This window comes from Triturus cristatus, chromosome 6 (assembly GCF_964204655.1).
Source record: "Triturus cristatus chromosome 6, aTriCri1.1, whole genome shotgun sequence".
Taxonomy (NCBI): domain Eukaryota; kingdom Metazoa; phylum Chordata; class Amphibia; order Caudata; family Salamandridae; genus Triturus; species Triturus cristatus.
Window position 1 is genome coordinate 118,898,223 of NC_140589.1, and position 13,692 is coordinate 118,911,914.

The following is a 13,692-nucleotide window of genomic DNA, read 5'->3' on the forward strand; positions in this document are numbered from 1 at the left end:
GTGGAGGAGTTTATGTTGAGGGGTTCACATACCCTGAATGGTGTTATTTAAGAGATGAGCTCCCCAGCCGGTGAGCGACGCGTCCGCTATTAGCACTATTTGTGGAACCGGGTCCTAGAACGGCAGCCCTATGGAAAGATTTTGTGTGCTCCACCATTGCAGAGAGTGATATGTGCGGCTGTCCACCAACACCAGACCTATAAGTTGAGCTTGGTTCCACTGTTGTGCTAGACATTCTTGTAATGGACGCATCTGGAGTCTTGCGTAAGGGACAATTAAGATACAAGAGGCCATCATCCCCATTAGCTGCATGAACACTCGAGTTGGTAGTGAGTGTTGCGGTTGAAATTTTGTTATGAGGGCTTGCATACTGGCTATCTTGGCTGGATTGTTGTATGCAAGGGCTTAGGCAGTATCTATTGTTGCACCTAGATACTGTTGGGTGTGGGATGGTTGGAGATGTTACTTGGTGAGGTTTATTGTGAATCCTAAGATGTGCAGCAGTTGGATTGTGCTGTGTGGTTGTACACAATCGCTGCGTGACTTGGCTTTTAAGAGCCAGTCATCTAGGCAAGGAAACCCATGAATGTGTTGTCTTCTTAAGTCGGCTGCTACCACCACGAGACATTTTGTGAAGACTCTGGGTGCTGTTGTGACCCCGAATGGAAGGACTTTGAATCGGTAATGTCTGTCCACTACGAACCGTAGGTATTTTCTGTGAGCAGGGTGAATAGGAATGTGAAAGTAGGCGTCCTTGAGTTCTAGAGTGGCAAGGAAGTCGCCTTGTTGGAGCAGCGGGAGGACCTGTTGTAGCATGACCATGTGGAAGTGTATGGATTGTATGTACAGGTTTAACGGGCTGAGGTTTAATATTGGCCTGAGAGTGCCTTCCTTTTTTGGAATGAAGAACTAAAAGGGAGTAAACCCCTGTACATTGCTGATGTAGGGGAACTGGTTCTATTGCATACTTTTTCAATAGAGACCACCTCCTGCTTGAGAAGCGTGAGATGTTCTGTGGACATTGGACATTGTCTGGGAGGTAGGTGGGGGGAGGGGGGTAGAAGTGATTTCCAGGCAGTAACCATACTGGATAATTTGTCTTACCCACTGGTCTGTAGTGATGGAATTCCAGACAGGTAGGAACTGTGACAATGTTCCCCTGACCGGAGTGGAATGGTCTGGGGGAGTGGAGGGAAGTCACTGTTTTGTGGTGGGGGAGTTGCGAGTGTTAGAACCACGTCCTCTCCCTCGGTTTGTATTGCCTCTGTAAGTCGCTCTAACATTTCCTTTGTTAGGGGGAGTTTGAGTGGGGCTTTTATAAGTGGAAGAGGCGTTTTCTGTGCCAATGGTTTTGGAGGCGCACCTATAAGAGGAGCGACGAAAGGAACTTCTACTAGTTGTTGCTTGTACAGCCCCCATAGATTTGGCGGTCTCTGTGTCCTTTTTCGTCTTTTCTAAAGATGTGTCCACAGTAGGTCCAAACAAGTGTTCCTGATCCAAAGGTTGCTGAGGATGGTAGACTGCACCTCTTGCTTAAAACCAGATATGCGTAACCCCGCATGTCTGCGTAGTAACACACTTGTATTAATTGCGCGGGATTCTATATCTGCTGCATCCAGGGCACATTTAATAGAGGTATTTGTGATTAACTTTCCCTCTTGTATAAGATCAATTGCTTTGGTCTTCTATTGGACTGGGAGATGCTGCATGAGCTTTTCAAGCTTATCATAGTGAGCCCTGTCATACCGCGCTAGTAAAGCTTGTGAGTTAGCAATACGCCAGAAACTGCCTGTGACGCGATCCTTTTACCAGATGCGTCCAATAGCTTAGACTCTTTGTCAGGCAGAGGAGCATCACCTGTGGTTTGCCAGTTTATGGGCATTTGCCACTACCAATGAATCTAGAGGGAGTTGACCCTTAATGTAAGCTGGATCGCTTGGAGCTGGTTTGTATTTCTTCTCAATTATAGAATTGAGCACTCTAGCCCTGACAGGATCTTTAAAAACTTCAGCGGCATGTTTAATCATCCCTTTCAGCATAGGGAGAGTATTTGTTGATTTTTGAGGCTGCGACAAGATCTTCAATAAAACAATCTTCGTCCAAAGGGTCTGAGAGAGGCCTGGCAGTGTCGACTCTCGTGTTCTGGAGAGAGACAAAGGTTGCAGACCTCGTGGAGATCTGTGTGTGGGAATTTAGCCCCACACTTGCATTTTTTGAATGGAGTCCTTTCCATATGCTGGTTGATGGTGTCGATCGGCTCCACGGCCCGCGTCGCCAACCGGACTCGAAGATTTTGTTGGTTTTTGGATACAGGTCGAGAGAGATCGCGATCGAAACAATACCGTCGAACGGTGAGAGCTTTGCGCGTCGAAGGGGAATCGAAAACGACACTGACCCAGAGCGCACCAAATCACATCCGAACCCAATGGCGGAAAAAAAACAATCTGGAGATGGAGTCGATGCCCATGTGCACTGCTAACCAAAGGAGGAGTCACCTATCTCATGACTACAAAGAGTTCTACAATAACAAAGTGCAAACATCCGAGTCCAACACCAGATGGCGATCTATGCAAAAGTATGCGATCTACAGCTCATATGCCTCAAACAGTCGGGACAGAGAGGCATGAGGGTCTGATTAGATTCCCAGTTTGGGGAAGATTTCACAGCCTTATGGTACCCAGGGCAACGCACGACTCCAAATTATGGGAGTGACAGGCCAGAGAGAGCTATGTTTGGACTTATGTTTTTTATTCTTATTGGAATTACCCGACTATTTCTATTTTGAAGATGAACAGTCAATATCAGCCTCGGGACCAGGAGGGTGCCCTCGAATAGTCCTGGGCCTGTTTTTGAATTCCGTTGATGTTCAGCAAAGTACTGGTTGCCAATGTTTTGGTTCATGTGGAAAGGTGACACCACCTGTGAACCTGAATAGGTGGTTACTGAACTGTGAGAGCTTAAAGTTCACTAATGATATCTGAGGGAAGTGATTGCAATTAAGAAAGCCACCTTTTGCAACAAGAACTGCAACTACCTTGAGTGTACTGGTTCAAAAGGACACATCAAAAATAATATCACAAGAGTAAAGGGAACGTAAGCTACGTTAATACTTACTTTAGAGAGCACCTGGGGCAAATATCCATTTCTATACTTGACAAAGGCGAAGAGAGCAGACATATTGGTGAGCACGCATGACAGGATAAGTGGATCCTTGATCTCATAATTCAGTACAAGCTGCAACAGTTCGACACCTTCGTTCACAGGGATGTTCTAATGAGGGAAACATAATAAATAATTATGCATCACGTTTCAGGCTTGTGGCATTGTATCCTGGAATAACGCATCCAGAGAGGAACAAATTATCTAGGTTAGTACCAAATTAAACAGTAAGAAAAGACAAATTATGCAGGTGTAATTCAGCATATTTTTTCCATAGCATTACTTCATTATTTTGTCATTTTTACATGTTCTCACTATGTGGGCATCAGTACCAGTTAGCATCCAAATACAGCAATAAGCAACAGTAAAGACTTGCTACTTACCTGAAACTCCCATTCTCCAGAACTGGAATCTTTCTTAGATGACATTGCTTGAATCATTCTCCATTGTTGATAGTGGAAGTCACACTGTATCATATTAAATCAGTATGCAGCAGTATAATAGGCTGTAAAGGGAATGCAGGGTTCAGCTCAATAGCCTATCTAAGTCCTTTTAAAAAAAGGACCAAAGTTGAACAATGACCAATCAGACAACAGCACCCCACTGGCCAAGAAGGAGAGCCTCTAAGGGGAATAAGGTGGGTCGCGTGTGAATCTATGAAAGATATCAATACTGGAAACGGGAGTTACGGGTAATTAACAGGTTCTTTCTCCAGTATTGGGGTAACTTTCATAGATTCACATGTTTGAATTAGAATAGTTAGCAGTGCAATACATTAGCAATAAAATAACACATGGTTATGATACCAGATAGTGGTACAACATTATACATTGTAGCGTAACAGGCTCATCTTATTGGAAAAGATGCCAATTAACACTTCACCCACGGCTGTATCAGTGCTCTGTACCGAATCCAGACAATAGTGCTGGGTGAAAGTGTGCCTGCTCGTCCAAGTTGCAGTACGGCATACACTTTCGATTGGCACCCCAGCAAACAAAACCGCAGTTGAAAAAAGTTCTCTTGTAGAGTGTGCTTTAGTCTTATGTATTAAAGGCTTGCCTTTAAATGACAGAACTGAATGACTGTTGAAATCCATCTTGCTATGGTGGGCTTGGACACTGGTCCACCTTTGTTACTGTTGCCGTAGGACACAAAAAGTTGATCTGCTGTATGAATACACTTTGTGCAATGTAAGTGAAACTTTAAACATCTCTTGACAGAGTATGAACTTGTTTCCGCTGGTGTTTGAGAACTGGGAACGAAAATCTTTAGCAGAACTGTTTGTTTGAGATGAAAATCTGTGGGAACCTTTAGTATTAATTTGGGATTCGTACGATGTCTTTGAATAGTAAGAAAGATTCCTTAATAGTGGAGTTGGAGTTCGCTTACTCTTCCAGCAGAAGTAAGAGCTAGTAGTAACACCACTTTCCAAGTAAGGAACTTCAGTTCAGCCCTATAGATAGGCTCACGTGGACTTTTAATCAGTTGGTACAGTACGGTGTTAAGCTGCAATGCCGGTAGCGGTGACTTTATTGGAGGATATGTTCTGAAGAGTCCCTTAAGGAATTGGATGATTAATCTGTGAGACCACAAGGAAGAAGACCACAAAGTTTGCCTGTGCCTAGAAATAACAGCCAGAGGCACTAACAGAGAAGTGCGCTAGACAGTATTAGGCTAGGTATAGCAAATATGGCAACACTTGTTCTGGAGTGATGCGATAGGACATACTTTAGATTTCTCGCACCAAAGACAATTGTTTCTATTTGATGGGATCTGTTTTGATGGTAGAATCAGCTCTGGCCTTTGCAAGAATACTCCTGCAATCCTCTGGAAAGGCTAAGTTCATGGTGCTCAGGAGCCACGCTGTTAAATGTAGAGAAATCAGGTCAGGATGAATGACCCACTGGTTGCTCATAGACAACAAGTTTATACATACTTTGGGCTTCAGTTGAATGTGGCTCAAAAACATGAGGAACTCTGTAAACAAGTGTTGTCTGGGCCATTGTGGAGTGATGAGTATTAACCGGCATCCCTTTTCATTTTCCTGAGAAGCTTAGGAATGAGCAGGATTGGGGGCAAAGCGTAGGCATAAATCACTGTTGTGTAGTTTCCACTAATCAGTAGTAACTGCATGTTTGTGGAGGACAAACTTCAGAATGGTGCCAGACCCATTCCGTTCACCCCCGCAGGATATGTAGTCCCTTAGACCGGCTAGTTCACAGTGCCACCCTAAGCCCCCTAAACCTAGACAGGAACCAAACAGTTCCGGCAACTACTGAACAAGGCAACTCTGCTCCCTCAGGAATCATGGTGACAGATTAACTTTTTGCTCATGCACTCGTGCTCACTTATGCCCAGAGAAACACTTATGCTCAGAGAAATATACAAAGAATACACGAAGGGACGTTTAACATTTTTATTAAACCAAAGTGATTCTTGTATAGAAAACATGTGCTGCACAGATCAACAGAAGCAGATGAAAGTTATAATAAGTGTCAAGACAGTAAACAAAACAAAAAGTTCCTCCATCTTGCTGAGACAATGCATCTATGCAAGCATATGTAATAATAGAACAATCTAGGGTACTCCTTCTATGCAAACCCGAATCTACGTGTCTAGTATGTTAGTAAATGTTCTGCCAAGAAACCTCCTACGGGTTGGTCCAACCCAATGACCTGGTGGGTAAGAATGTAGGGCCCCTGTCTTGGTCAAGAGCTGGACACCCCTCACGGCGATATCAGTCAGCTGCTGGGCGAAAGCTTCAGCCTGGAGGCACCTATCGAAGTCAGCAGAAGTGCTTCCTCAGACTATACTCGGTAGCAGATATTTTTATATAGAAAAAGGCATCCATGCCTTGGGCCGAGATTGTGATCAGGCTGCCATTGCTTGTATTTCATAGATAGTTGTGTCGCCATATGAGCATAAATAAAAAACACATTTGCACCTGTTGGAAAACGAGGCAGTTTCTGTGAGGCCTGCACAAATAAGTGGACTACATTTGTCCTTCACTGAGAACCAAACACCCAATTGTAGCGCCTAACTCTGAGGGTAGCGTTGCAGAGCAGTCTGAGGCTTACTCAAGGGAGGTGGTGTGGGCTAGTAATTGCCACTTGCAGGTGCGCAGAAATAACACTCAATAATTGATTGTCCAGTCTGTACTTTGCTTTATAAAAGTAAGAGTACATTTATTAAACACACACTACTCAATACTATATACCAATTTACAAATATACATAAGCTGTTGGAATTACTTTGTGACATTGCATAACATCTCCATCCCTCCCGCCGGGAGGGTGGGGTCTAGTACCACCACTCCCATGTATGCACATCATCTTGCCCCCAATGTAGTTAGTCGAACATAACCTGGAGCGAAGGCCCTGCACACTGGCACCATCCCAATGGCGACTCCCACCTCCCATTATCTCAACAAGCATTTAAAATAGGTAACCCTGACTGAGCATTTGCTATTGACCATAAAGTATACACCTCTATATCTTAAGGGCTAGCAGTCTGGGTTCTTCACCTAAGCGCATCAGCAAGAATACATGTTTAAGCAACACTTTAGAATGACAGTACTCATCACATTTGTGTATCATTAGAATGCATTGCAATTACAGCCCCTAAAGGCATCACAGATTAAATCAGGATTAAGCATATACAGCCAGACACCCTAGCAGGAATGTCTGACAACATAACCCCATTTTGCTTATGACACCACCTTACACAGGCACTTCAAATTACACGTGACCTTCAGTCCCTCTAAAAGAAATAACTGTTAGTAAATGCGTTTCTGGTGCAATTACTCCTCTTCACCTACAGGGGATGCCCTTCTACAGACATCCCCAACTCAACATTGCACTCCGTGATGCACTTCTCAATACACCCTCAGCTGTAGAACAAAAGTTCCAACCTAGAAGGTGTTAAATGCTGACTGAGCCTTTGAGATGAAAATGCTGTGTTGCCCTTGCAGGCTGGTCCTGGCCTGCAAGGCATTATGGGAATAGCCGCATTATAGAGCAGCGGCTCTCCCGCTGCTTTGGGGAGAGCTGCGAAGTGGGCCTCTGGACACGTCTGCCGCCCTTTGGAGGGTCTGGTCCCACCCGTACCCCCAGGTGAGTAAGACCGCTCGGGGAGCCCACCCCCGGCCGCTTATGCAGATTTTCGGGGCCCAGTCCCACTCTGGCCCTCTGCAGCTTTGGCACTGCTTGAGGTGGGGGCAGCCCAGGGAGCCCACCCCTGGCTGTTCCGGCTGGCTCCCGGCCTGGCCTGCTCTCTTGTGTGCGGCCGCGGGAGCCAGCGCTGCTCTTCTGGTCTGCCCACTCCGGGCAGACGCGGCGGCTGCAGCAGGACCAGCGAGACTTTGGGGGGAGTGCGACGGCATTCCCCCCTGCCTTCTGGGACTTCGGGCTCGGGGATGGGGTCCCGGGCCCCTGAGCCAGCATCTCTCTTCACGGGGAGCGTGACGGCGCTCCCCGCCTTATCTTCTCTTCGGGGCCCAGAGATGGGGTCCCGGGCCCCCTCTGCCATCTTCACGGAGAGCGCGACAGCACTCCCCGGTTTCTCTTCGGCAGGGGCATTCAGAGGTCAAAGGTCGCCTACCTTCTGGGGGGCGTATCTCGGCCCCCCGGAGTCCAATTTGAATGATCTGTGGCGCTCCCCAGCTACTGGGAGCACTCTCTTTCTCCCTCCTTGTCTCCAAGGGGGTGCACTCTGCAGGGAGCGGTCTTCACTGGCTCCCTGGGCCAGCCCTTCGCCTGCTCTTCTCCTGGCCCTCTCTTCTCCCTGCGCAGAGGCCCCTGCCTCTGCGCACTGGCCCCGGTCTCATTTCCTGGAGCTGTTCAGGATCCTGGGGGGCAGTCAGGGGGTTCCTCCTTCCAACTGCCCATTGCACCTTCTGCCTCAGCAGACCACACCCCAGAGAGAGCTTCTCTTCCTGTGCAAGCACTTTTTAAAAGTGGAGGAGGGGGCTGGCAGGAAGTCTCAGTCTGTCCTATCAAACAGCAACATCACTTCACTGCCTCTACTCCCTCCTTCCTACCCAGCCTCTGGGTTTGTTCAAAATGGCGTAGTCCAGGGTCTCTTGCCACATGTTCTCTGAAAAAGCCCCTTCCCCACTCGCTGCCTTCCCTCCTTGACGCAGCCTGGTGCCTGGCACCCCGTGATAGCTGCTGATGGATGAGCCTGTAGCCCCACCCATCTTCTCTTCATGGAAAGGAAGCCTTAGTTTGTGTAAGAAAGGTTATCAATCCATCCTGCTGAGGTCAGCCCTCAGCCAGGGTCTGGTTATGGCTGGCTCAGAGAAATGACAGTTCTGGATGACCCAAAAGCAGTACAAATAGGACTTTGGACTCTGCAGAATACTCTTTCTCTCCTCCGTTACAGTGGACTTTTGTGCGTGTCTGGAATCTGTAGGCCTTATGAAAGTTAATCTAGCCCATGGGCTCCACATCCCCATAGGGGAATAATGAAGTGAAAAACAGTAAAACACCGACTTTCCCTGGCATGTGCCTTCCCAGTGTATAAAGCCTATTCCATGTCGCCATCCAATTCTGCATGAGTCCTGCCACACCATTCACTTGGTTGCTGCTCCTGCACGCTAGGATTCTCCCCTGCGCAGCCCCTACACCTGTGCACACGCATGTACACCTGTGTCTGCATGTAACCAGCCCGGTGTCCCTTACTCCAGCTGCTGCGAAGTGGCCTGGTCAAGCCAGGGGAACACCAGTAAAATCCCCATGCAGTCTCTTTCATCCAGAGTTCACTGTGGGCAAGTCCCAACTTATGAGGCTCCCCCACAGTAAAAGCTCAACAATTAGGTGCTCAAAAAGTGAAAAATCCGGGCGGCCCATAGTGTCAGAACTACCTTCTAGCAGCACCGCACACATGAAGGCTTTGTACATAATGGCAAGGCAAAGTGATAGTGTTCCTGCAAAGTTTATTCATGTTTACAAGGTTGGTGGTTCCCAAAAACTAACCCCAGTGTCACAAATACAAATGTGTGTCAAAAGTCGATGTGACAAAGCGAAAGGCAACTTTGGGAAAGATACGAGTATATGTAAAAATGGCATTGTTTCCTACCAGGTCTAACTGGGACACAACATTCCGGGACATTGGATCGAAAGGGCATTCCAACCAGGACCCTTTTCAGACTACCTACTGGCGTAAAACTGCCATTTCTTGTTCTCTTGGGATACGGAAAGATCCAGTTTGGGCTTGCCCCATCACCGAAAAATGGCATCCAGGACCAGTTGGTTCAGGTCCCATTCGTGACAGCTTTGGGTCGTTCTGCTCAAGGTGTCTGCTAGAGAGTTGTGCACTCCTGGGAGATGTTTTGCCCTTAAGGTCCCTTGATGACGCAGTGCCAATTGCCAGATAGATTGAGCTTCTTGAGACAGAATCTTGAATCTCCCTCTTTTTTGAGGTAATGAATACTATTTGTGTTATCTGTTCTTATTAACAAGGATGATTCCTGAATCCTCGCCAAGAAAGCTTGGAGTCAACAAGATTGCAAGAGAGTTTCCCACCCTTCTAGAGAAGTATAAGAAATTGCCCTCTTTTTAGATGGTTGCCCCCACTTTTTGCTGAACTGCTGATGTACTTTGAGTGTGCCCTGGGCTCCTGCCAATCAGATACCCAGAGCATATGTTCTTTCCCTAAAACTGCATTGAAAACAAATCCCAATTGGCACTCTCTGGCCACAGGTCAGCCCCTTGTAAATGGTACGAGAGGTACCAAGGGCACTGTGGCCAGGGAAGGCCTCTAAGGGCTGCAGCACTTGTGACATCCTTAGAGGCCCTATATCTTTACAAAAACACACTGCCTTTGCAGGCTGCGTGTTTTGGTGCAGCACATCCCTGTGTGCCATGCCTACAACCCACTGCCCTGGCATAGATCAGCCACCCCTCTAGCTGGGTGCATATACCAGTGGTGAGGGTACAGGTGGAAGAGCCCTGTACCCCTACAGTGTCTAAGCAAATTCTTAGACATATTTTAAGTGCAGTAATACTATTAAGAGTACATGGTCTTGGGGTTTGTCATTTCGAACTCCACAGTACCATAATGGCTTTAATTAAAACTGGGAAGTTTGGTATCAAACTTCTCAGCACATTAAACCCACTGTGATGCCAGTGTGGGATTTCATGAAAAATGCATAACAGAGGGGATCTTCGAGATGCCCCCTGAAAAATGACCTAACACTAGAGTCCAGGCTGAATGGCTGCTCACCAGCTGCCACCACCAGACATGTTTCTGGACCCCTGGGTCGAGAGCCTGCTGCTCTCGGGCGTCTGAAACAATGCACATGCTGGGAAGAGGTGCCAAGCCTCCTACCCCAGGATGGGCAGGATCCACGAAGAGGACGCTTCAAACGCTTGCTGCCTTTGTGAGCCTCCCCAGGCCCGTTGCTGCTTCCAACAACTGGTCTCCACCGGTTCTGACCCCACTTTGGGTGGGAGAATCGGCTGGAAAACCAAGTGAGGTGGTCCCACCTTTGTCAACCCCACCCCTCAGGTGGGGGATGCGAGGTGAAGCACAACTCTCAGTCCCCGCCATCTTGCAGATGGGGGGACCCAGCCCAGCAGTGTGAGGCATATGCCCCCCCCTCTCACTGGAGGGTATCATAATAGGGGGTGTACCCACCCCAACAAAGGGACCCAATGGTCCCATCCTTTACTTACCTGTAACACCCCTAAATCTAGTATTTAGGAGCACCCCCGAACCTTGCCTCCTCAGACAAGAAATGAACAAGAAGAAAATAAGAAGGACCGAACAGCTGAGCGGACGCTAAGAAGAGGAGGAGGTCGCCCACAGACTTGTCCCCAGCCCTACCGGCCAGGCCCCACCTCGAACCTGCAGAAGCGAAACTAGTGCCGCTGAGGCTGTTTCGAGAGTGCATCCTTGACCCTGGGGCAACCCTTGTCCTAACCCCAGAAACTCAACCCTAGAGACCGAGTACTTACCTGGTAACCGATAACTTCATTTCTCTCCATAGGAATACATAGAACATTTTTCGGAGAAAAGCAGTCAAAGTCTGGAGTTGATTTATATGGAATCCTGAAAAACTACAACAGTGCAAAACTGATTTTACTTACCTTTTCTCTAGGAAACGTCCCAGTGTGATATCTAGGCATATCACACCAAGTAGAAAAAGTAACTTAAAAAGTAATCTGAACAGTAAATTTTATATTTTGTCTTATCTGTATTTCAATCAAACTGCATTTGAACCTGCATTCAATTGTAAATGCTGCATAAGGTTTTGGAAAGCATTTATTTCACTTACCTGTGCAAGGATTGGCTTGGTTCTAGAAATAAAATAACTTAATATTTTTATACAAGCAAATTTGGTCTGAAGTTCAGTCTTCGAGTATGTGACATTTTCTGCTTGAGTGTGTACAACAAATGCCTAACACTACCCTCTAATAAAGCCTTACTGCTCGCCCACACTACCACAAATAGAGAGTAAGGTGCTATCTACTTTTACCTCTACCTAACTTTGGGCTTCCACTAGACTCTGCGCACATTATACCTCATTTTGTTATAGTATATAAAGAGCCAGCTTCCTACATCTGTACCTTAACTAATTGTTCAAAACCAGTGTTTCATCCCTTCACTGAACACAGCCGCAGGGGGGCCCCGATGGGTAATGTCTCACCAGTAAAGAAAATCTCCTACCACTACTGTCTGGTTGTATCTTGGGCTCACATCACATTAGTTCTAAAAAATAGCTGGTTGAACAGGGTTGTCACCTGGGGAGGGCGGTAAACTACCACGATAACCAGACAGCTAGATTTTAGGTCCACCTTTACCACCAAAACATCAGCCCCGTCTATGGTATCAGCGGCCACTATTTCTCTAGCCAATCGCCTCTGGACAACCAGTGCAACCACTTCCCCATCTCTTCCCACTCTGTCGTTTGTGCATCATAGGTGGTATTCCAGACGGAGGGCCAATACAATATCAGGCGCCACCTCTGCCTTCAACCATGTTTCAGTCAATGCTAATAGATCTAACTCTCCCTCCTGAAGGAGAAAGAAGATCTGCAGACTGTGAGATTATACAGACATCCTTGTCTCTGCCCGCTACCACCGGAATCTCAGTCAGCCAAACTGTTCCCCCTTCCTGCCTAGTCATAAAGGGGGCCTGACCTAACTCTCCAGCCAGTCTCAATAAACCATTTACTCCAAGTTTCTCCACCACCACAGTAGATAGCAAATGGGGAACCTCTACCTCTCTCCTCTCTAGCAACTCAAGAGTATCCCTAAACAATTGATCTGGGGTCCTTGTCTAGTTCAGGCGCAGACTAGCTTGCCTTGGGCGAGCCAACTGCACGTGTCTGCTCCAGCCTCCCTAAATAAGCACTTCCTCCAATCCCCCTGATCAGCCCTACTGTGCAGCCGTTGACGTCAAAGACTAGACGCTCACCAGCACCAAAATGTAAAAAGGCTGCCGGGATCGGAAGGGCTAAACAGCCCAAACAAAGTGTACAATGCAGCTCAGCAACACGCAAGTAAAAAAAAAAATAAGATATCAGTGCCTTCAATTCATTTTAAACGAGAATTCCATACAAAAAAAATCACAATTCCCCCAATAAAAAAGTTTACAGTGGACACGTATAAGTCTTCAGGATCTGACCTCCTGGAGCACAGTGACTTCCTTCCTGGGCAACTGTTGCGTCGGTAGACCTGTTGCGTTGTTGGTCAGCAGATCGGTGAACCAGACGTTGCAGTCTGACTGCAGACAAGTGGCTCCTCCACTTCAAGGGAGACACTGACAGGTTGGCAAAGTGCTTGCAGCCCTCCGAAGCTTTTGTAGGATGCGCAGCTGCATGAGGAGTCTGGTCTTTGCAATTGTTGAGACAGAAGCAGGCAAGCAGGAGTTGTTGACAAGTCCACAGCTGGTCCACCGTTAATGCGTTCTTAGACTTTTCTTTGTCCTTCTTTGCTCAGGTGAACCTCTGAGTTCCTGGTGTCAGGGGGGGCACCTAAATACTGAATTTAGGGCCATTAAGGGCAGGGAAGGGTAGTAGCAAATGAGCTACTTACCATTGGGGTACCTACACCCCTTTTATAGGATCACGGGGAGTGGGCATAACCCTGTCCCAGAGGTCCTAATTCCACCAAAAACAAGATTGTGGAATACTTTATTTGAGGAGCACATCAGGCAGCCCACCTTAGAGGTGTGACTACCCTGGTGGTGCAACATGCCTACTGCATAGCTAATTTCCCTCCAGTCCTGGTGCCAAATGGGCCTCGGGCCAAGTGGTGGCATCTCCCAGGCCTGGGTGAAGCCAGGGTTGCATTACAAAGGCAGCAGGGGCTTTGAAGCCCCTGGCCTTGATATGCTAAATCACTAGACATGCTGCTAGAGGAGGTGTGAATACCTTACTCCTGAGCAGGTATTGTTTCTGGCCTCAGAGAGCATAGGCTCTCACCTGCAGGGGTCCGGAAACATGTCTGTGGTGACAGGCTGGACGATACCAGTCAGCTGGCACAGTAGACAGTGGTAGGTTTTTCAGGGGGCACCTCTATGGTGCCC

The 13,692-nt window shown here is 47.4% G+C and overlaps 1 protein-coding gene across 3 annotated transcripts in view; it reads right to left on the reverse strand.

The window, feature by feature from the left end:
- The window catches only part of LOC146816485 (exportin-5-like), an 819,517-nt gene that overhangs the window by 596,803 nt on the left and 209,022 nt on the right, over positions 1-13,692 (reverse strand). For all 3 annotated transcript variants that reach the window (XM_085610334.1, XM_085610332.1, XM_085610333.1), the window contains exon 15: positions 3,115-3,270. In XM_085610334.1, coding sequence (XP_085466460.1) covers positions 3,115-3,270 — 156 coding nt within the window. The remainder of the gene's footprint in view (positions 1-3,114; positions 3,271-13,692) is intronic.